Genomic DNA, 21,905 nt, shown 5'->3' with positions numbered 1-21,905 from the left:
GCAGATCAAGAGGTCCCTGGTTCAAATCCGGGTGCCCCCTCCAAGAACAATTTTATTTTATTTTTTCCCCACTCCCACGCGTGTTTTCCCCCCACGCTGTTTCGAGACGCAGCGGGAACGCGCAGCCCGCAGGGCGCAGACGCGCGGCCCCGGCCCCCGTGGGTGCCTCCCGCGTGCGCAGGGCGGCAGCTTCGCAGCGCTGCGCTCGGGGTCGGGCCGGCGGCGCTGGATCCGGACCCCACGGCGCGGAGGCCGCGGGCAGGACGCCGCCACCGCTCCTGTCGCTGCTCCCACCCGGGGGCAGCTGCGCCCCGGGTCCCCCGGCGTTATCCCAGCCCAGAGCCTGTCGCAAAAGAAGGAGCCTCGCAAAGCCAGGAGTCCTTTAATGACGCACGCCCACACCAAACGAGGCTGCGCTCGGCTCTCTTCCCCCTTCTTCGTTTCAGGATGCGGCTTCAAACTGGTTTCCTTCGTTTAAAAGCAGCTTATCTGATCCTCTCGCAGGGCGCCCACGCCTTCCCTTCCTGGTACCTCACCCGGCACTTCCCACCCCCACCAGCCAGCCTCCCACCCCTTTCCTGGGCCCTTTTGCCTTAAAATAAGGCACGCTTTCCTGCGCACCCAGCTCTCTGGGATGTCCTCGTGGGTGCTTTTTGCTCTCTTGGCTCAGGAGATGCTGCTGGGTGACAGAGCCCGTTCGTCGCCCGAGGGTTTCGGGAGGGCACGCTCCCCGTACGCCACGATTCAGCCTCACCCCTACACGCGGCGGAGCTGCTGCTTCCCCGGGGCAGCCGAGGACACGGCTCTGCCGGGTGCCGTCCCACCTACGGCTTGCTTTATTTTTTTTTCCGGAGCTGCATCTTGCGTCTGGCACACTCGGCCTGGCCCCACGCAGTCAGCTCGCCCCGCGGTTTGGCCCGCGCTCCTCTCCTGATGGGTCCGGTGATGGGTGAGAGCCGATGGCCTTTCGGGACCCCACTCGCGGAAGATGTCCTGGAAAACAGAGCGGAGCAGGACGTTTGCGCTGTTACTCCGGGCAATGCTTTTGTACTTCCCTCATCAGCTGCAAACCGGGCGTTTACCGCCAGCAGTTCAATTTACGGCCGTTAAACCCCGTACTTCTGCACTTGCCGCCGTTATTCCCCGTCGTTTGGTTTCAAGCCATCGGGCTGCGTCCCCAGCCCTGCACAGCGTTCGGGGTCGACGGAGCACCGCGAGCAGCGTCTATGCCTCCCTGCAAGTAAACCCGGAGGCCCCCTGAGCAAACCGATCGTACGTCGCCTCCGGGCAAAAGGCTCCGTCATGCTGCGGGAGAATGACGCCGGCTTTTGTCAAGCTGCCGGGGCTGGAAAAGTCCCGCGGGGGTAAAACCCACAAGAGGCCGAGTCGTGTCCCCCCCCACACCCCCCCCAGCGCCACGGGTAAAGGGGTGCAGAGGGGGTGCTGCAGGGCAGGGGGTATAGCTCAGTGGCAGAGCATTTGACTGCAGATCAAGAGGTCCCCGGTTCAAATCCGGGTGCCCCCTCTTTTTTTCTCTATCTCTCTTTTATTTTTTTATGTATTTTTGGCCCCTCATACCTTCGAATCCTTTACTCCTCTTCCCTTTCCGAGAACAAAACCCCAAAACCGTGGATTTTCACCCCAAACTGAACCGCCAGGGCCCGGTCGGAAGCCTTTCCCGGTGTCCACGGGGCACCCCAGGGCGGGGGGGGGACCCGCCCGCGGCACGCGTGGGGAGCCCGAAGGGGGCCGTGCCCCCCCGCTCCCTGCCCCCCCCCGCCCGGTGCTCCCGGTACCGGCGCTGCGCCCCCGCCCGCCGCCTGCAGGGGGCGCCACGTGCCGCTCCCTGCACGTGATATCCCCTCGCCACGTGACATCCCCGCCACGTGATACCGGCCGCGCCGGAAGGGGGGGGGGCGGTGCTGCCCCATATCCCGGCGTGCCCCGCGCGCCTCCTTCTCTTCCGGCGCCGAGATGTCGAAGCGAGGTGAGGCGGGCACCGGGCCTGGGCCCTATCCGCCGCCATCCGGCCCCATCCGGCCCCGGCCGCCGCCTCCGGGGCTGGTGCCGGGCCGGGGGGAGCCCGGAGCGCCTCTGAGCCCTGGGATCCGGCCGGGAGCTCGGGGCCCGGAGGCCGCAGCCGGTGCCTGAGCCCCGGCGGCCCCGCGCAGGCCGCGGCGGCCTCACGCCTGTTCTCTGCCCGCAGGACGCGGCGGTTCCTCCGGAGCCAAGTTCCGCATCTCCCTCGGCCTGCCCGTGGGCGCCGTCATCAACTGCGCGGACAACACGGGTGAGCCGGGCCCTGGGCCCGCAGCTGGGGCGGGGGGTGGCTGCGTGGGCCCGGAACGGGGGGTCTGTGCCTTGCTGAGCCCCTGTAGGAGGGCGCGGCGATGGCAGCGCTTTGGGGTGGAGCAGCAGCTGGTGCTGTGAGCTTCAGTGGGTTTTTTGGTAGGGTCCTGTAGGGGAGGCGTGTCGCGGTGCAGGCTGGTTAATGCTGAGCCTTTCCCTCCGCAGGCGCCAAGAACCTGTACATCATCTCCGTAAAGGGCATCAAGGGGCGCCTGAACAGGCTGCCAGCGGCCGGCGTGGGTGACATGGTCATGGCAACTGTCAAAAAAGGCAAGCCAGAGCTGAGAAAGAAAGGTGAGTGTGGAGAGGGGTGGCTGTGCCTGCGGAGCGCTTCTCAACCTGACCTGCAGCACGGCTGCTCCTCTGAGAGGCGTCCCTGTGAGCAGGGGGCTGCAGGCCTTCCCCTCAAGGGCACCGAGAGTCCTGCCTTGCACCACTGCAGGAGGCAGGCGCCTGCTGTCCAGGGCGCTCGCTCCACCCTTCTAAAAAGCACTTGTTGGGTCTGCGTCCAGTGGCTCAGTGAGTTGTCGTGGAAGGGCAGAGAAAAGCATCGCTTTTGGGTGAAGTGGCAGCTCGTGCTGTTCATTTCAATCAGTGGTGTGACAAGCTCTGGGAGATTGCTGCTGTTGTGGAGGGGAAGGAAGGGGTTCTTGCTGAGTGTTGTCTTGTAAATTGACAGATTTAGGAATAAACAGTGACTTTTGTGAGTAGAAATCTAGTTGTCAGCTTTAAGCGTACTCTTGCCTTCAAGATAGTTTCCCTTAGAACCAAGGAAAGCACCACATGCTATAGAATGTGAGACACGATGGCAGCTGACACTTTCTTCTCTTGTACCTGAGGTATGAATAAAACCCTTATATTTACACCCGTGTCTCTAGAGGAACTTGAAGCTTCATTGCAGTGTAGCCAGTAATGAGTTGACAGAGTTCTCCGTTATTAAAGACGTGAAGTTCATATTAGATTTTTCAAATTCTGTAAATGTGCAATTGTTGCAGTTAATCAGAACTGGTAGGAGTGGAAAAAATGCTACCTCTTATAAGGGTGGTTAAAAAAAATTGCTGTCAGGGTAAACTTTTACTCCGTGAGCATCAGTCCTGCCTTGCCAGTGTGATGCCAGGGGGTGTTGTGATCCCAGGAGTTGCTGAAGAAACTTAATACGTTCTGTGATGCGAGTGCTGAAAAGCTGAGAGTAAGGTGACTTAGCTGTCAGCCCTGCGGAACGCATGGCCTGCGTTGGAACTGCGGCCCCAGCACGCAATTCAGCTCCCTAGTGAAGTAGCACAGACGAGAGGTGTGTTGGGTTAAATGCCGCAGCAGAATTGCTCCTCTGGGGTGTCCGCTGCTGAGCCGGATGCTGAGGATACTGAGCTGCCCGTTTCCCTTTGCAGTGCACCCAGCGGTGGTAATCCGGCAGCGGAAATCGTACAGAAGAAAAGATGGAGTATTCCTGTACTTCGAGGACAACGCAGGAGTAATAGTAAACAATAAAGGGGAAATGAAAGGTACGGACGGGAGCCTTCCTGCACCGGGCAGCGGCGGAGCGGGGTGGCGGGCAGTACCTGTTGGAGAGCTCGGCCAGCCTGGGCAGAAGGTTCCGGATTCTCCTCAGACTTGAGTGTGCAGCCAGGCTGACCTGCTGTTTGTGCAAGATGTGGCTGTGTACCGTCACACCTGCACGGCTCTCTAACGCGCTGTCTTGTTCTTCTCTTCGCCAGGTTCTGCGATCACAGGCCCTGTGGCTAAGGAGTGTGCAGATCTGTGGCCCAGGATAGCCTCCAATGCAGGAAGCATTGCGTAAACGTGCTCGTTCTTGCAGAGATGAAATAAAAGTACTTGTACCAAATAGTGTCTTTCTTGCCATTGTTAAGCTTGAACTACACTCCTCTGCTAGGCATGACGGTGTTAAAATGAAGATATTATTTCAGGTCTGGGAAACGTTTTCCAGATCTTTGTATGCAGGCAGGCCCAGCAGCGGGAGAGGGGGCCTGGTGGTTAAGATCCAGTGACCAGCCTCTGCGAGGCGAGTTCCTGCGTACTGGGGCTCCTGCATCTGGAGGGTGCTTGCCCTGGAAGGACAGATCTTCCCAGCGCCGACTGAATTCATCCAACACGGATAAAAACTGAGAGGTCCTTTTGAAAACTGTTCTACAAAAACCGTTTGTACAGGGGCTCTCAAGCGTAAGAAATTTTCTTCCAGAATGGGCAATTTTACTAAAGTCTGATTCTGTGCGGGGAAAACTCTTGCCTGAGCTGGCTCGGATTAAACTTGCAGAGTTTGTTCTGTACAGCCGGCTAAAAAAGGCTTTCTCAGACCTTGCTGAAGACACCGCAAGGACACATCGAGCCCACTGCTGTCAGCTGAGGGGGTGGCTGCAGTCTGTGCCTCAAAACCTCGAGCAGTGGTGAAACAGGCAGGGGGGCGCCGGCTGCGAGCTGCGAGTACAGGGGGTGGCCTGAACCTTCAAATCGCCTGAGAGGCGTCACGATCAGCTGCAGGGTGTTGCCTGCCCCAGATGCTGTAAGAGCTCCCCAAGCAATGTGAAATTGCCTGTGACGTTCTCTAGCTGAAGAAGAGCTGTGAATGCATTTCTGGAGCTAAATGCTTTGCTTGAGAAACAGAGAAAAAAGGAGCCTGGATGTTTCCAAGCAGCTGCCTGCGGTTCTGTGGTGTTCAGGCCGACACCTTGTGGCCTAGAAGTAGTTTTTTAGACTTTTTGCTGGATTCAGCACGAGCTGTGCACCAGCAGCAGCTGGGGAGGGGAAACTGGGAAAGGGACTCGGGTGGACCGAGGGCGACTGTCTCTTCTCCAGGCTGTTCCACAGAGCGGGTGAGCAGTCGGGGCTTCCTAGCAGACCCGAAACCCTGGAAGGTCCGGCAGCTGCTGGGGGAATTGCTGCAACACCCCTTGGGGAGCGACCACCTTCCAGTCCCTCAGTGGTGATGGAGCTGTTTGTGAGGCCGTGGGGAGAGGAGCAGGCACCTGCTTACGAGTAAGAAACAAGCACTAGAATAAAAGCGTTCTGTCTTGATCTGTCTTTCAGCAGCTCGTGGTACGTCTTTGATTTATGAAGACTTTTTCCTAGGTAGGACACGGCACGGCTGGAAGTTGGAGGAAAGCCTCTGGGTGTTGGCGTTCCCCTTTGCTGCAGCCTCCGGCCCGTCGGCAGGGGAAGGCAGCGAGGCCGCGGGCAGCGCAGGAGCTGCTCCCGGCGAGGTTTGTGTGCTCTGCTGGCAGGGCAGGCCCTGAGCAAACAGCGGCACGGCTCTGAGGTGGGTGTTTCCGAGTGTTCTGTTTTGCCACTCCACCACGGGGTGCTGTGAGAGAAAGCAAGGTGGGAAGCGGTTGGCGCGTCCCCCAGGAGCCCGTGAGCAGGCGGGGTGCGAGGCCTGGGGCTGGCGAGGCCGGGAGGAGGCCCCGGAGAGGGAAGCCCTGGGGGAGCCCAAGGAGAGGGAGGTCCTGCGGGAGCCCAAGGAGAGGGAGGTCCTGCGGGAGCCGTGCTGCAGGTGCTGTGAACGCAGGCTCTGGAATGCGGCAGAGCTGCCCCGTCAGCGGCCACAAGGAGCTTCCCGGGCAGGTGTTGGCCAGGTGGGGGTATAGCTCAGGGGTAGAGCATTTGACTGCAGATCAAGAGGTCCCCGGTTCAAATCCGGGTGCCCCCTCCCTTTTTCCCCTTTTTGTCCCCAAAAGGTCCATCTGGGGCTTCTCAGCTGACTGCTTTCCCCCGAGCTCTCTGCAGGGAACGTCCTCTGGCAGATGCGGAGGTAGCCAGGCACCAAGAAGATTGCCACGAAGAGGAGCGGCACCACGGAGGTTGTGAGTAGAGAGATGAGCACAGCCTTGAGCGGTGCTTTTTGTGCTGGGAGTACCTTGCCAAGGTGTGCTGGGATTGTTTGGAATTAGCAGAAAAATCCCATCCAGGAGGGGGCTGGCACAGGGGGTATAGCTCAGTGGTAGAGCATTTGACTGCAGATCAAGAGGTCCCCGGTTCAACTCCGGGTGCCCCCTGGGGGGGTGTCCCCTCTCTCTAGAGCTTTTAAGGGGTCACAAGAACTATAACAATAAAGGTTTGCAGTTTCATCTTCTCAGAATGTTGGAAAATGCCTCAATTTAGGAGGCATTTCTGGAACCGTCTTTCCAGTATGGATTTTTCTGATCTTTGGAGGGCTCCGTCTAACACGAGGTCTTCCTCCCTGGCCTCGGAGAGGAGCTCAGCTTCCTCTCGTTTTTCACATCACCAGAAGACTTAGAAATGGTGGCCAAATTTAAAAACCATGAGGCAGTGCTTCTCTCCACTAAGTTGCAGAGTAGTAAACCAAAACAGAGCAAAATTAGAAGAGGAAGCAGGTGTCACTGGAGAGGGATTGGGAAGGTTGTCTGGTAGGGAATGAAGAGAACCAGAGAGCGTGTCCTCCAAGGGAGGCTGGGGTCTCGGTATCTTGGCCCCTGTGATGTTTTAAGCTTGGAATAAAATCTTCCACAGCAGGATTTGCTGCACTAGATTCCTACTGAGGGCAGGTAGAAAAATAGAGGAAGAACTTGTTTTAAACTGCTGTTTTATTTGTGTGTACACTCCCTTGCAAGGAGGGGGTATAGCTCAGTGGCAGAGCATTTGACTGCAGATCAAGAGGTCCCTGGTTCAACTCCAGGTGCCCCCTTTTTTTTCCAAGAAAAAAACCCGTATTTTCATCACCTTTAAATTCCTTGTGCTTTGCCCAAAGGGCTGGTCTCTGAACTTGCATATTCAAGGCACTCAGCGTTCACCTAAAGATGTGTGGCCTAAATCCCTCTCCTTGGTGGTGACTAAGCGAAGGCTGGTAGCTGCTGAACCCTGGGAGTCGTCATTTTGATCAGCGAGGAAACCGCGGCGGCTCTGGGCGGTGTAAGTATGTACGCCGTGCGCTCGTCTGTGATTCTGACTGACCTCGCTTTATCGGGTATGTTAAGATGCAGAGGAGCCTGACGTATCAAAAAGCATAACCAGTAGAGAAACTATACAGGGCTCTGTATTTGTGCTTTTTTCTGCTCCTTGTCCAACTGGGAAAGCAAGGGGGTATAGCTCAGTGGCAGAGCATTTGACTGCAGATCAAGAGGTCCCTGGTTCAACTCCAGGTGCCCCCTCCTTTAAAATGTCTTTTTCAGTCTGCCCCCTCTTTTAAATGTCTTTTTCAGTCGGCCTTTTGCCTGGGAAAGTTCAGGGTTTCTGCTCTGAGTAGCTCTGCACAGTCTCTGTGGTTTTGCGTGAGGATGTAATTCTCTGCAGTAACTCTTTGCAGACTTTATGTCCGTGACCCAGTCCAGGCAGCTGCCAAATTAATGAATCTTAACCCATGGTCAGACACTGGGCTCCAGGTGTGAGTGCTTTTAAAGTCACCTCTGTGAGGGTGTTATTACAAGGGGGTATAGCTCAGTGGCAGAGCATTTGACTGCAGATCAAGAGGTCCCTGGTTCAACTCCAGGTGCCCCCTTAAGGTTGTGATTTTTTTTTTCTTTTAAAGGAAAAAATGAGATGAATCCCCCACTTTTAGAACCTGTGTGTTTCTGCCTTGCCCAGAGGACTGGTCTCTGAACTTCCATATTTAAGACACTGAGCAACTACCAGAAAATATGTGGCCAAAATCAATACCCTTGTCTGTGAGAAAGCAAAGGTGTACTTGTAGTCCCCGTGCCACGGAATCAGCTCCTTTTTTTCTGCTCCTCGGAAGGGTATTAATGGAAGGGGGTATAGCTCAGTGGCAGAGCATTTGACTGCAGATCAAGAGGTCCCTGGTTCAACTCCAGGTGCCCCCTCTTTACCTCCTTTTCCAACCTTTCTTCTTTACAGACAGAATAGGGAGAGACCTTCTTATGCTTCTCATTTTAGAAATCACTCGATGTTCTTTTGCCAGGAAGAAAACCGTGACGTTTTTCCCTTTGTTTTTGCTGAACAACGCATGTAAGAGCTAACAACGTGGTTGTGCACAGGTGGGGTGCAATTCCAGTTTTTCCTGTCTGAGTAACTGCCATTAAGGATGGAGTAAACACTCGGGGAGTAAACACTAACCACAGTGTCGTTCTAGAAAACTGGACCTCGACTGAGGTGTTAGGTGCAGGCAGCTGGGGCAGGCGCTGCAGGAGTCAGCCCGGGGCTGATCCCACAAGGGTACAGCCACAGCCAGGCGCCGACTCCCGCCCCCCGAGGGGCTCGAACCCGCCACCTCCGGCCCCGCGGGCAGCCGCGCTCCCCCTGCGCCACGCCCCAGCGGCCGGGGCCGCGCGTTACGGGGCCGCGCGTGGCTCCGGGGCAGGGCGCCGGGCTGGGAGCCCGCAGGTCCCCGGTTCGAAGCCCCCCGCGGGCGGACCCAGCCCCAGGGGCTCCGCGGCTCGGTGACGCGAACGGGCTGCGGCTGCGGGCAGGCCCCGTGCGCCCGGCTCGCTGGGGCGCGCTCCTTTACCTGCGGCCCTTCGCGGTGCTGCTCTAAAAGATTTTGGGTTTCCTCCCAGGGGGAACGGGAGCCGCGGAGGGCGGGGGGAGCCGGGCCGGGCCGCACCTTGCTCCGCCGCCTCCTTCCGCCATCTTGGCGGCTGCCCTCAGCGGCGCGCCGGAAGTGACGTCAGGGAGCGGCGGCGCGGCTGAATTTGTGTAAGTTTGGGATTTTCTGTGGTAACTCCCTGCAGGAATTACGTCCGTTGCCCTGTCCGGGCTGCTCTCAGCGTGATGAGTCCGAACCCGTGGTCAGACGCTGGGCTCTGCGTGTAACTGCTTTTAAAAGCACCTTGTGCAGGCCTCACCGCAGGGGGTATAGCTCAGTGGCAGAGCATTTGACTGCAGATCAAGAGGTCCCTGGTTCAACTCCAGGTGCCCCCTCCCTTAAATGTCTTTTTCAGCCGGCCTTTTGCCCAGGAAAGCTCAGGGCTTTTGCTCTGAGTTGCTCTGCGCTGTTTTTGTGTAAGTTTGGGATTTCCTGTAGTAACTCTTTGCAGAAATGACATCCATTGCCCTGTCCAGGCTGCTGTCAGGGTGATGAATCTTAGTCTCTGGTCAGACACTGGGTGTGTGTAGCTGCTTTTAAAAGCACCTTGTGCAGGCCCTGCTGCAGGGGGTATAGCTCAGTGGCAGAGCATTTGACTGCAGATCAAGAGGTCCCTGGTTCAACTCCAGGTGCCCCCTTGCAATTGTGCTTTTCTCAGGAAAATGTACGAGGCGCGTGCCTCACTTTTAGATCCTGTGTGCTGCTGCATGGCCGAAGGGCTGCTCTCTGAACCAAACCCAAGACAGAGCGTTAATGTAAAAACGCACGGCCAAATTCGTGTGCATGTCAGTGACTAGGCAAAGGGACGATGCCAGTTCCTGGGCTGTAGGAGTCATTGTTTTGATCAGCCAAGAGGCTGCAGTGGTTCCACACTTTGTCTCCTGTACTGATTCTCTGAATACACTTTGGCGTGTACATTTTAATGCAAAGGAGCCTGTCAAATAAAAAAAACAATCTCCCCAGTGGACATAAAATCTGAGCTGTCTGTATTTTTTTTTCCTGCACCGTTCTGGCTGCTGCCCCAAAGGGGGTATAGCTCAGTGGCAGAGCATTTGACTGCAGATCAAGAGGTCCCCGGTTCAACTCCAGGTGCCCCCTCTGCGGTGTCTTTTTTTAGCCTGCTTTTGGTCTGGGAAAGTCTGGGACTTCTGCTGGGAGTAGCTCTGTGCTGTCCGTGTGCTCTGTGTGTTTGTAGCTCTCTGTATCTCTTTGCAGCAATTAACTCCATTGCCACGTCCAGAAATGAAGCCCAGTGCCTAGGATTAGGGTTAGGGTTAAGGTCGTTAGGGTAAGGGTTAAGGATAGGGTTAGGGGTAGGGTTAGGGTTAGGGTTAGGGTTAGCTCCACAGGGGAGACTCCATTTGTTTTAAGGTTAGGTTTAGGGTCAGGATTAGGGTCGTTAGGGTTACGGTTAGGGTTAAGGTTAGGGTTAGGGATAGGGTTGGGGTCATTAGGGTTAGGGTTTGTGTTAGGGTTCTGGTTAGGATTAGGGTTGGGGTTAAGTTCAGGTTTCAGTTTGGGTGTAGGGTTATTAGGGTAGGGGTTAGGGTTAAGGTTTGGTGTAGGTTCATTAGGGTTGGGGCTAGGGCTAGGGTAAAGGTTAGGGTTAGGGGTATGTGTAGGGTCATTGGGGTTAGGGTTAGGGCTAGGACTAGGAATAGGTTTAGGGTTAGTGTTAGGCTTAGGGTTAGGGTTAGCTCTGCCATTGCGGTTTGGGTTAGCGTTAAGGTTAGGTTTAGGGTTTGGTGTAGGGTGGTTAGGGCTAGGGTTACTGTTAGGGTCACTAGGGTGAGGGCTAGTGTTAGGGTTAAGTTTATGATAGGGTGTAGTGTCGTTAGGGTTAGGGTTAGTGTTAGCTTAGGGTTGGGGTTAAGTTTAGGTTATGGTTAGGTGTGTGGTCATTAGGGTTAGGGTTAGGATTAGGGTTTGGGTTCGGGTTAGGGTTAGGGTTGCGGTTAAGTTTAGGTTTAGAATTGGGTGTAGGGTCGTTAGGGTTAGGTCTAGGATTAAGGTTAGAGTTAGGGTTAGAGTTATGGTTAGGGTTAGGGTTAAAGTTAGGTTTAGGGTTTGGTGTAGGGTCATTAGGGTTAGGGTTAGGGTTTGGTTTATGATAGGGTGTAGTGTCGTTAGGGTTTGGGTTAGTGTTAGCTTAGGGTTAAGGTTAAGTTTAGGTTTAGGGTTAGGTGTAGTATCATTAGGGTTAGGTTTAGGGTTAGGGTTAGCGTTAGGGTTAGGGTTCGGGATAGGGTTCTGGTTAGAGTAGGGATTAGTGTTAGGGTCAGGTTTAGGTGTCGTGGTACCGTTATGGATACAATGAGGTTTGTTTGGTAAGAGAGAAGACGCAGCGTCCTGTCGCGTGTGAGGCTTCGTATAGGCTGCCCCGGGCAGCTGAGGCGTACCCAAAGGCTCCCGTTGGGAGCACATTTTAAGGGCGGAAGGAGGCCCCGTCCGTGCTGCCTGGGGTCCCGCTTAGGGCTCGGCTTGGCGGCTGCCCTCAGCGGCGCGGCGGAAGCGACGTCGTCAAACGGCGCCAGGCCTCAGCGACGAGCGGCGATGGAGGCCGGGCCGGTGGCGGGGCCGGGGGCGATGCGCACCGGGGGCACCCGCGGGCCTGGCGGTACCCCTGCCCTGGGCCCCGTTACTGGCAGCCGCTGCCCGCCTGCCCCGGGAGCCGCGGTCGGGTGGGGTCTGCCTGGCACCGGGGTCTGGTGCGGCGCTGGTGGGGCCCGGCCTGTAACGGGCGGCGGTGTGAGGTGGGCTGGGCACGGGGCTGCGACCCCTGCATAAGCAGGCTGGGGTGGGAGATGCTTATAGCTCGTTATCCACACCTATAGCTCGTTATCCCCACTTATAATTCATTATCCCTTCACTTCATTAAGTTAATTACATGCCCCGGCGCTCCCTAGTTGTGGCTCGCTACTTCTGGCAAGGATTTTTTTTACCTGAAGCTGAAGCCTTTGACGTCTGTCTGATGCTAAAACGTTTGCTCTCATCCTCGCAGGGCACGGCACGGCTGGAAGTTGGAGGAAAGCCTCTGGGTGTTGGCGGTTCCCTTTGCTGCAGCCTCCGGCCCGTCGGCAGGGGAAGGCAGCGAGGCCGCGGGCAGCGCAAGAGCTGCTCCCGGCGAGGTTTGTGTGCTCTGCTGGCAGGGCAGGCCCTGAGCAAACAGCGGCACGGCTCTGAGGTGGGTGTTTCCGAGCGTTCTGTTTTGCCACTCCACCACGGGGTGCTGTGAGAGAAAGCAAGGTGGGAAGCGGTTGGCGCGTCCCCCAGGAGCCCGTGAGCAGGCGCGGTGCGAGGCCTGGGGCTGGCGAGGCCGGGAGGAGGCCCCGGAGAGGGAGGTCCTGCGGGAGCCCAAGGAGAGGGAGGTCCTGCGGGAGCCCAAGGAGAGGGAGGTCCTGGGGGAGCCCAAGGAGAGGGAGGTCCTGCGGGAGCCGTGCTGCAGGTGCTGTGAGCGCAGGCTCTGGAATGCGGCAGAGCTGCCCCGTGAGCGGCCACAAAGAGCTTCCTGGGCAGGTGTTGGCCAGGTGGGGGTATAGCTCAGGCGTAGAGCATTTGACTGCAGATCAAGAGGTCCCCGGTTCAAATCCGGGTGCCCCCTCCCTTTTTCCCCTTTTTGTCCCCAAAAGGTCCATCTGGGGCTTCTCAGCTGACTGCTTTCCCCTGAACTGTTTGCCTGCAGGGAACGTCCTCTGGCAGACGTGGTGGTAGCCTGGCATCAAGAAGAAGATTGACAAGAGAAGAGGACCAGCACCGTGGAGGTTGTGAGCAGAGAGGTATTTCCGTCCGTGTTTTTTGTGCCGGGAGTAATTTGTTGGTGTGCTGGGGTTGTTCGGAATGACCAGAAAATTTCCAGCCTTGTAGGAGTCTAGCACAGGGGGTATAGCTCAGTGGCAGAGCATTTGACTGCAGATCAAGAGGTCCCTGGTTCAACTCCAGGTGCCCCCTCTGTGGTGTCTTTTTTCAGCCTGCTTTTGGTCTGGGAAAGTTTGGGACTTCTGCTCTGAGTAGCTCTGTGCTGTCTGTGTGTTTTGTGTGAGTTTCTAATTCTGCGTAGTAACTCTTTGCAGAAATGACGCCCATTACCCTGTCCAGGCAGCTGCCAAGTTACTGAACCTTAAGCCGTGGGCAGATGCTGTGTACTCCATGTACAATGGTGTAAAATACCTCTGTGCAGGTGGTTATTCAGGGGGGTATAGCTCAGTGGCAGAGCATTTGACTGCAGATCAAGAGGTCCCTGGTTCAACTCCAGGTGCCCCCTCTTTTTATTGTCTTTTTCAACTTGGCTTTTGCTTAGGAGAGGTCAGGACTTCTGCTCCAAGTACCTCTGTGCTGTCTGTGTGTTTTTGTGTGAGTTTGTAATTCTCTGTAGTGTCTCTTTGCAGAAATTATGTACATTACTCCGTCCAGGCTGCTGCCAAGTTAATGGATCTTAACCCATGGTCAGACACTGGGCGTGTGTAGCTGCTTTTAAAAGCACCTTGTGCAGGTGGTGCTGCAGGGGGTATAGCTCAGTGGTAGAGCATTTGACTGCAGATCAAGAGGTCCCTGGTTCAACTCCAGGTGCCCCCTCTTTTTCAGCCTGCCTTTTGCCAGAATTCCCCACAGGAAGAAGATGGACACATCACCTGAGGTCTCAAGAGCTTGCCCTATGTGTTGAAGTCTTTGTGCTGCAATATTCGAGACACTCAGTGCCTGCCTGCTAGGAAAGTACCGGGCTTCTGCACTGCGTGAGTAGCTCTGTGCTGTCTGTGTGTGGTTGTTCTTGATTTCTTACAGTGACTCCCTGCTGCCATTACGCTACGTACATTACCATGCCCGGGGGGCTGTCAGTTAAAAGCTTCTAACCACTGGACATGGACACCGGGCTCCATGCACAATGGTGTAAAATACCTCTGTGCAGGGGGTGCTTCAGGGGGGTATAGCTCAGTGGCAGAGCATTTGACTGCAGATCAAGAGGTCCCTGGTTCAACTCCAGGTGCCCCCTCCTTTAAATGTCTTTTTCCGCCGGCCTTTTGCCCAGGAAAGCTCAGGGCTTCTGCTCTGAGTTGCTCTGCGCTGTTTTTGTGTAAGTTTGGGATTTTCTGTAGTAACTCTTTGCAGAAATGACGTCCATTGCCCTGTCCTGTCTGCTGTCAGGGTGATGAATCTTAACCTGTGGCCAGACACTGGGCGTGTGTAACTGCTTTTAAAAGCACCTTGTGCAGGTGTTGCTGCAGGGGGTATAGCTCAGTGGCAGAGCATTTGACTGCAGATCAAGAGGTCCCCGGTTCAACTCCAGGTGCCCCCTCTTTACCTCCTTTTCCAACCTTTCTTCTTTACAGACAAAATAGGGAGAGACCTTCTTATTCCCCAGAGGTTTTAGAAGTCACTTCAAGTTCTTTTGCCAAACTGTCACGGTTTCAGTTGGGAGAGAACTAATTTTCTTGGTTAAGGCTTGTATGGTGCTCTGTTTTGGATTTTTGATGAAAATAGTGGTGATAATACACTGATGTTTTAGTTGCTGCAAAGCAGAGCTTCCACAGAACCAAGGACTTTTCTTCTCGTGCTGCCCTGCTGGGAGAAGGTTGGGAGTGCACAAGCCAGGAGGGGGACACAGACCAAGATGGATGACCCACACTGGCCAAAGAAATACGCCGTACCGTATGATGCCGGGCAATAAAAGCTGGGGTAAAGAAGGAGGCGGCTGACAACATTTGGAGTTTCTTGGGCAGGCAAATGCCTTCATGCATGATGAGCCGTGCTCTACTGGGAGTGGCTGAACGCCTGCCAGGTGATGGGAAATGGTGAATTCATTCCTTGTTTTGCTTTGTGTGTGCAGCTTGTGCTTTACCTAGTAAACTGCCTTTATTACGACCCATGAGTTCTTGTATTTTTCCCTTTCGGGTTCTCTCCCCCATCCCACCTGGAGAGAGGGAGCTGGAAGCAGCGGTGTGGTACCCAGCCTCCTGCCAGCTTTACGCCACACCACCAGGTCTGACGTTCCTGTTTCTCCTGTGGTTTTGCTGAACAACGCACGTACACACAAGCACCAGAGGCCATGCAGATCTAGTTTTTCCTGCCTGAGTAGTAATTGAAATAAACAGCGAGCACCACGGCTTTATGGAAGCCGTGATTAACGCAGCCAGGCGCCGACTCCCGCCGCCCGAGGGGCTCGAACCCGCCACCTCCGGCCCCGCGGGCAGCCGCGCTCCCCCTGCGCCACGCCCCAGCGGCCGGGGCCGCGCGTTACGGGGCCGCGCGTGGCTCCGGGGCAGGGCGCCGGGCTGGGAGCCCGGAGGTCCCCGGTTCGAAGCCCCCCGCGGGCGGACCCAGCCCCAGGGGCTCCGGGGCTCGGTGACGCGAACGGGCTGCGGCTGCGGGCAGGCCAGGCCCTGCCCCGCCGCCTCCTTCCGCCATCTTGGCGGCTGCCCTCAGCGGCGCGGCGGAAGTGACGTCGACAAACGGCGTCACGGCCCGGTGACGAGCGGCGGCCGGGGCCCGGCGGGGAGGGGAGCGCGGAGCGAGCGGCGCCATGGGGGGGGGCGACCTGGTGAGGGGGGGGCGGGCTTGGGGGGGGGAGGCCTCGGGCACCGGCACCGGGCCTCGGGGTGTGGGCCCCGGGTCCTCGAGGGATCGGGACAGGGCCTCGGGGGGGGCTGGGAAAGGGCCCTCGGGTGCGGGCTCCGGGCCTGTGGGCTCCGGGAGGCGGCCCCGGGCCTCCGGTACCGGCACCGGGCCTCGGGCCTCGGGGTGTGGGCTCCGGGTCCTCGAGGGATCGGGACAGGGCCTCGGGGGGGGGCTGGGAAAGGGCCCTCGGGGTGCGGGCTCCGGGCCCGTGGGGTCCTGGAGGCGGCCCCGGGACTCCGGTACCGGCACCGGGCCTCGGGCCTCGGGGTGTGGGCTCCGGGCCTCCGGGTACCGGCACCGGGCCTCGGGGGGTCGGGACGGGGCCTCGGGGTGCGGGCTTAGGGCCCCGTCGCGCTCGGGAGGGTCCCGAGGCCGTTCCCCAGCCCCTTACTGGGGCGCTGAGTAAGGGCCCTCCTGTGGTGTCGCTCCCTGCAGAACCTGAAGAAGAGCTGGCACCCGCAGACCCTGCGCAATGTGGAGAAGGTGTGGAAGGCCGAGCAGAAGCATGAGGCCGAGCGCAAGAAGATCGAGGAGCTGCAGCGGGAGCTGCAGGAGGAGCGGGCCCGCGAGGAGATGCAGCGCTACGCCGAGGACATGGGCACCGTCAGGTGAGGAGCGGCCGCTGGGCCCGGTGCTGCCTGCCGAGGTGCTCTGTGCCCTGCTGGTGCCCCTGAGGGATGTATTTTCAGCACTGTTTTTAACGTGTACGATGCGGAAAGTTTTCTGCTCACCTTCGTAAGCCAGCGCTTTAAGTTTTACCTTTTAGTTTTACCTTTAGAAGGTAAAAGTTTTACCTTTAGAGCTCTGTAATAGAAAATAAAACGCTCTTGTTTGCAACAGGAAAAGAGAAGAGAAGTTGGAGTGGATGTACCAGGGTCCTGGGGGCATGGTCAACAGAGAGGAATACCTGATGGGTCGCCCCGTGGACAAATACGTCTTTGAGAAGACAGAAGACAAGGATGCGGGCTGTTCCAACGAGACAGGACTTCTCCCAGGCTCCATTTTTGCCAAGTCTGGTGCCAATTCTGTTCTAGACATGGCGAACAAAATCCGTGAGGATCCGCTCTTCATGATTAGGTACCAAATGTGGGGATGAAAGCAGTAGTGGATCAGGCAAAGCATTCATGATAGTAGCTTGATAAGAACTATCTTAGTCGTTTACATAAAGATTGCTGTTAAGCTCGTTCCTCAGAGTTTCTTCTGTTTGTTTGTGAGCTTTACGTTGTAGGTGGCAGTCCTGGCTGCAGAGAGTTCATCAGCTGCTTACATGACTAACAGGTTTTTGGTTGTGTTTTCTAGACACAGCAACATGTCAAATAATTTGAGTCAGTTTGCTGCTTTTCAGTAGTTTTGCTAACTTGAATTGAACAAAGATTGTCATTCTTCTTTGATTCATCTCTGCAAACTTAGGTCACCCACTTATATGCGTGTAAATATATCTGGTCTGCTCTGAGAGTTGAGCCGTTTAACAGCGTTGTAGCCCAATGGATGTTAACAAAACAATTTTTGTTTGCCCTACTAGTTGTGCTCTCGTGGAGAAGAAAAGGACAGACTTCATCTTAGTTGGACCTGTTTTGCTGAATATACCAAACTTGCCTGTTTTTCTGCTTTATATGTTTTTAGAGGTTGCGCTTGGGGTCTTTCATGAAAATATACTTTGAGTTGCTTGCAAATACTAGTTTAATTTTCTTTTACTCTGTTTTAGGAAGAGAGAGGAGGAGAAGAAGAGAGAAGTTTTGAATAATCCTGTAAAAATGAAGAAAATCAAAGAACTGGTAGGTGTTTCTCAGTACTCCTTCACAGACTCAAAGCACTGAACGCACTGAGGACAGGTTCATAGGTCAAGTTAATATTTAGGAGGAGGAGCTGAGTTCTGTTTACTGACTTTCGTAGGAAAACGGAATAAATTCAGCTTTGTATAATCCCCGTATAATAGGACAAGGATCCCTATCAGTCTGTCGGCAACAACTAATTTCTCATCCTTTTGGATACAGGCGTATTTTTCTCTTCCTGCTCCTAAGCTGTGCTTTTTCAGCTAGTGATTAATTGTTGACTTAGTACCACAGAGTGATAGCAGATGCAGGATTTTGCGTGAATTGGTATCGTGCTGACACTCCGTTGAGCTCTCTAGTTTTGAGAGAGGACCTTGCTAAAAGCTTTATCTTTTGTCCCAAGAGCCTCTCCACAGAGAACTCTGTTACTTTGCCCTTTCCTTGTGATGCTGACTGCACGGGTGTAGGGACAGTAATTATTGCTAATGAGATAGCGTTTTGCTTTATAGCTGCAAAACAGTTTGGATAAAAAAGAGAAAAAAAAGAAGAAAGAGAAGAAGAAGAAGCACAAGAAACATCGACATCGCAGTTCTAGCAGTGAAAGTGCCAGCAGTGATGAGGAGCGAAGCAAAGCTAGGTATGTTTCAGGGTTTTGTAATAAAAATATCGTGTCCTGTTTCAGTTGGCTGTTTTTCTTGCCTTTCTAATCCTCTGCAAGTCTTACCTTTCTGATTAATGCTCTTAATTTGCTTAACCATTTCTGCATTGTTACTTCATTGTTTTTGTATCATTATTTTTATGACATCTTAATTTAAAAAATGTTATATTATTGAGTTCATCTGCTTCAAAACTACTATTCTGTTTTCTCTTTAGGTCTCAGAAGAAGATGAACAGTTCCTCCTGGAAACCTGCTCCTACCAAAGTCCCAGGATACGGCTTACAGGTAAGTACCTGTGTTTCGCACAGCTTTCAGCAGCAAATTCGTGGGTTAGGGAAGAGCAAGAGTTTAGGCAGCTTGTTGCAAGAGGCTGTTCCACCAAGTAGAAGAGGATTATGATTTAAGAAAGTTCAATTTGGAGCTATCTAAGTCTTGAAACCAGAGCTGTTCAGATGCTGGTAGGACTTTTGTTCTCTCTCAGCTCAAGTTAGGATTTATTTACTTTCTCTTACCAGGGTCACACATCTGTTTAAATACTGTGCTTAATTGTCATGACAATTTCTTGTATGATGCACCGTAAGTTAAACTCTCTTCTTAGGTACAGGCTTTAATAAGAGCCTAGGAAGTGAGATAAGTGTTTACTTATTATTATAAGTGTTTACAAAAATGTTTGCTGGCTCCTGCCCTTCGTCTAACCTGAGGTCTCCTCTGTAGCCTCCCAGCACTGTGATGCTCTCACGGGACCTCTCTCCTGAGGGTCACTTTTGCATTCCAGGTTAGAGACTCTGACCTGAGCCACAAGTCTCGGAGTTCCCCAGCTGCCGGCCAAGAGAGGGCCCCCCACAAGCACCGGGATCGCTCCAGGTCCAGGAGCCAGTCCCGCTCGCCGCAGAGACGTGTGAGCAAGAAGAGCACAGAACAGTCTGGGTGCAGGGGATCGAGATCTCCGTCTAGACACAGCAAACAGTGAGTGTGGCTGACACGGGTAACGTAAACCAAGGGCTGCTGGTGGGGGTGGTTCCTGAGAAACGAAAGCCCTGTTACTCAGTCTCCTTCTGCCACAGTGTTCAGTTCTGGGTGTAAAGGCAGGAGCTGCACAGCTGTACGTGAGTGCAGAAACACGAGTTAGCAGCTGGAGGGGGCCTGTTTTCACAGTGTGCTGTTCGTTTGCGACACCCTCCTTCTGGGTGCACACATTAGGTATTGCTTATGACTGTACTTAATTTGGACTACTAATTTCCTTTAGAAGGTACTTGTAATTGCTGAATTACCCCTACTAAACGCTGATAAAATCAGATACCAAGTACTCATTGCTTGCTAATGAAATAATTAAAACAGATTAAAAATATATGACTCAATACACTATTAGTTTCCATTAAAATTTGTTTACAAAGTGGCCAGGTAACGGTCCTTTAGTTCCAGGAGAGATTTTAGTTTCAGAATGTGTACAAAAAATCCAGGTAACATTTAGAGGTGTAATAATGTATGTTTTATTCATCTGTACTAAAAAGAGGTATTTTTGTGTTACAAACACAGCAATCGAGAGGAGAAAGGAAGAGCTAGAAGCCCTTCCCCTAAAAAGAGCTATCGACGACAGCATGTTCCAGGGTACACAAGGTAAGCAAAATCTTGTCCCTGTGCTTTTGGGGGGAGGTTGCCCCAAAGACGGCGAAACAGTTGGGTGTAATCTGTGAAGCAAATTTTACTCTGTCTGAAATAGATTGTATCAGATGTCGAGAAAGTCAGACGGAGAGTGATGAAGTGCTCAGCTCAGTGCTCTGGAGCTTGGGTGTTAGTTAACTCCTTGGACAGCTTCCCAAAGTGATTCACGTGGCTGCTGGTTCGCCATGTGTCTCGCATCACTTCGCAAGGCAGTAATGTGAAGAAAGCCTTTGTCCTGCGGACTGTTAATTAGAAGCGTTCTGTTTTACTGTCATCAGGAAAACGTGACCTTGACAGCGTCACCTTACCTGTCAATTAAAAATGAGAATGCTGAAAAGAGGAGAAGAACAGGCTTTCCTGGGGGCATGGTAGAGCAGAACATTTAGACTTGAACTTGCAAGCTTTGCTGATGGGGTACCAAAGGAAAAGCCATGTTAAACAGCTCTAATTTTGAGGGTCATAACTCATAAAGAATGGAAAGGAAGAGAGGGTTGTGGCCTAGTGTACTTTTTATTTATAGTGGTGTTTTCTGCACATATAGAAAGATCTCTCCGGAGGAACTGGAGCGTAAACGCCAGGAAATGATGGAAAATGCCAAGTGGCGGGAAGAAGAGAGAGCAAACAACCTCAGGAAACACCGAAAAGAGGAGGAGCTGGAACGAGAGCTGGAGAAGCTGGACTCCCGAGATGGAAAGTTCTTGCAGTGAGTGTCTTTATTATCTGCTTTTTCATTCAGGGGAAATACAGGCCACATCTTCTCAGGAGTGAGTGGGTGGTGGAATCAGCGTTTGAGATGCTCAGATTATGGCGTAGATCTGTCTGTGCTTTCTTGTGCAGTAGAACTAGTGACATCTAGCTTTTCCAAATTCTGTTCTTAATCCCAAAAATACCATAAACTTCTGTGTTAGTCTCAGTACTCAGACCAGGAGACTGGCGGTTAGTTATTTTTCTCCATCCTGTAGAAATGCCTAGTGTTTCACAAGCAGATGTTAAAAAAAAGTCTATTTTTAGGAGCTTGCAACAGCTTTAGTCCTGCAAATCCATTGGGAGTTTGTGTGCCAGGGGCGTGTGGGACTGAAACCTGTGCGCAACAACAACGTGGACCATTGTAGTGGCATGCCACCCTTGGTTCAGGAACACGTTGCTTTTCCCTCGTTTGCTTCCCAGAAAGCAATCAACTCCCCTGTGACAGATGCTTTTATAACTAATAGTTATATTTGGAAGATGGAGGAGACTTGAAAACTACTGAAAGTATGTTTCTGAGCACAGATAAATAAAGCACTGAATTTGTTACAAGCCAAAGTAAAAGCTAGTCTGTTCTTTCAGAGCAGACTTTAATGTGAAACAATTTGCTGCTTTCTATTTTAGATTCATTTAGGTGGATGACTTGGGGATAACAAAGCCTGCTAGAAATGGTGTTACGTTTGGAAAGAGAGTCTAATTTTTTGATTCGTTATTTTTTCTGCAGTCGCTTAAAACTAGAGAGTGCGTCTACTTCCACTCTAGAAGACCGAGTAAAACGCAATATCCACTCCCTTCAGAGAACTCCTGCGGCCTTGGAAAAAAACTTTATGCAGAGATGAAACTTGTTCTTCCTCTGCTCCTGTGCAGGAGCTAAGCGGACACGTATCCCTAGAGGTGAGACCTCCAGCACAGGTTCACTGCTCTCTCCGGGGACAGCTCCCGTCTCCCAAAGAGGCGCTGGATTTCCCTGCTGCGGCCCGCGGGGTGCTCTGAACTTCTGGCCCTGCGAACCCCTTCGTGATGACCACGACCTCGCCAACAAGCCGCAGCTGGAGGAGCCGCGCGCCCTCGTGTTGCATAGAGTAGTGCCAGATCTCTTGCTGTTCTCTCCACCTCGCGTGGTACCCTTCTGTAGATCCTTAGTGCCAGGCTCCGCGGGGCGGCAGCTGCTCCGCGTCAGGCAGGGCGCGCAGGCTCCTTCGGCTGAGCAAAGCCCCGCTCCTGGCAGCCCCCGCAGCCCACCCAGTCCCCGCGCGAGCTCGCTGTCCGTGGTAACGCTGCAGCACCCAGGGCAGCACGCCGCTCCGCTCCCTCCCGGTGCGGGTGAGGAGGCTGCTGCGGGCCCGGTGCGTGAAACAGCCCCGGCCGGGGGGGGGGGGGGGATCGCTCCCGGGGGGTTGCCTCCGGAGGGGACGGCGAGGAGCGGAGCTGGCGCCGCACGGGGGGCTCGGGGTGGGTGCGGGCGAGGTGTGGGTGCGCGGCACCAAAGAACTGCGTGTTAAATAGAACCGTTCCTGCCGAGCCCTTCCTGCCGGAGCCGTTCCTGCCGAGCCCCTTCTCGTGCCGCTGGGGGGGGGCCGGGGCCGTACGGCGGCGCGGG

The 21,905-nt window shown here is 54.3% G+C and overlaps 2 protein-coding genes and 1 long non-coding RNA gene across 13 annotated transcripts; 2 read left to right on the top strand and 1 right to left on the bottom strand.

Annotated features, from left to right (window-relative positions):
* Nucleotides 1–806: 806 nt before the first annotated feature.
* LOC308181681 lies at nt 807–8,900 on the bottom strand. Of its 2 annotated transcripts, none has more exons than XR_013941548.1 (2): nt 8,783–8,900; nt 807–1,234 (listed from the first exon to the last, which is right to left on the bottom strand). It is a non-coding gene; the product is annotated as an uncharacterized lncRNA (long non-coding RNA). The 2 variants fall into 2 exon arrangements; XR_013941549.1 differs by lacking the exon at nt 8,783–8,900 and adding an exon at nt 1,579–1,764.
* Nucleotides 1,890–4,192, top strand: RPL23 (ribosomal protein L23). The gene is made up of 5 exons (XM_080565171.1): nt 1,890–1,987; nt 2,207–2,290; nt 2,515–2,643; nt 3,738–3,851; nt 4,065–4,192. The coding sequence occupies exons 1-5, from the start codon at nt 1,975–1,977 to the stop codon at nt 4,145–4,147; spliced, it is 423 nt and encodes a 140-aa protein (XP_080421297.1). The 5' UTR covers nt 1,890–1,974; the 3' UTR covers nt 4,148–4,192.
* On the top strand, nt 4,333–21,826 carry CWC25 (CWC25 spliceosome associated protein homolog). 10 transcript variants are annotated; one of them, XM_080565155.1, is made up of 14 exons: nt 8,843–8,970; nt 11,862–11,988; nt 12,543–12,636; nt 13,442–13,590; nt 14,361–15,319; nt 15,905–16,077; nt 16,310–16,546; nt 17,175–17,244; nt 17,751–17,878; nt 18,115–18,184; nt 18,675–18,865; nt 19,436–19,516; nt 20,103–20,264; nt 21,030–21,826. In XM_080565155.1, the coding sequence occupies exons 5-14, from the start codon at nt 14,963–14,965 to the stop codon at nt 21,142–21,144; spliced, it is 1,584 nt and encodes a 527-aa protein (XP_080421281.1). In that variant the 5' UTR covers nt 8,843–8,970; nt 11,862–11,988; nt 12,543–12,636; nt 13,442–13,590; nt 14,361–14,962; the 3' UTR covers nt 21,145–21,826. The 10 variants fall into 10 exon arrangements, with proteins under 10 accessions (XP_080421286.1, XP_080421285.1, XP_080421282.1 ...); XM_080565151.1 differs by having other exon boundaries at nt 11,862–12,044; XM_080565160.1 differs by lacking the exons at nt 8,843–8,970; nt 11,862–11,988 and adding an exon at nt 4,333–5,564 and having other exon boundaries at nt 13,469–13,590.
* The last annotated feature ends 79 nt before the right edge of the window (nt 21,827–21,905 follow it).

Source organism: Anser brachyrhynchus (genome assembly GCF_964034855.1).
Source record: "Anser brachyrhynchus genome assembly, chromosome: 22".
In the NCBI taxonomy this organism is placed as follows: Eukaryota; Metazoa; Chordata; class Aves; order Anseriformes; family Anatidae; genus Anser; species Anser brachyrhynchus.
This window is presented reverse-complemented; position numbering and strand designations above follow the sequence as displayed.

Coding starts and splice junctions, on each gene's coding strand:
- RPL23 (XM_080565171.1), top strand. Junction 2,291..2,514: donor CAACTGCGCGGACAACACGG/GTGAGCCGGGCC, acceptor TTCCCTCCGCAG/GCGCCAAGAACCTGTACATC. Junction 2,644..3,737: donor GCCAGAGCTGAGAAAGAAAG/GTGAGTGTGGAG, acceptor TTCCCTTTGCAG/TGCACCCAGCGGTGGTAATC.
- CWC25 (XM_080565160.1), top strand. CDS start 14,963: ATGGAAGCCGTGATTAACGCAGCCAGGCGCCGACTCCCGCCGCCCGAG. Junction 16,078..16,309: donor GAGGACATGGGCACCGTCAG/GTGAGGAGCGGC, acceptor TGTTTGCAACAG/GAAAAGAGAAGAGAAGTTGG. Junction 18,866..19,435: donor CCGTCTAGACACAGCAAACA/GTGAGTGTGGCT, acceptor TTACAAACACAG/CAATCGAGAGGAGAAAGGAA.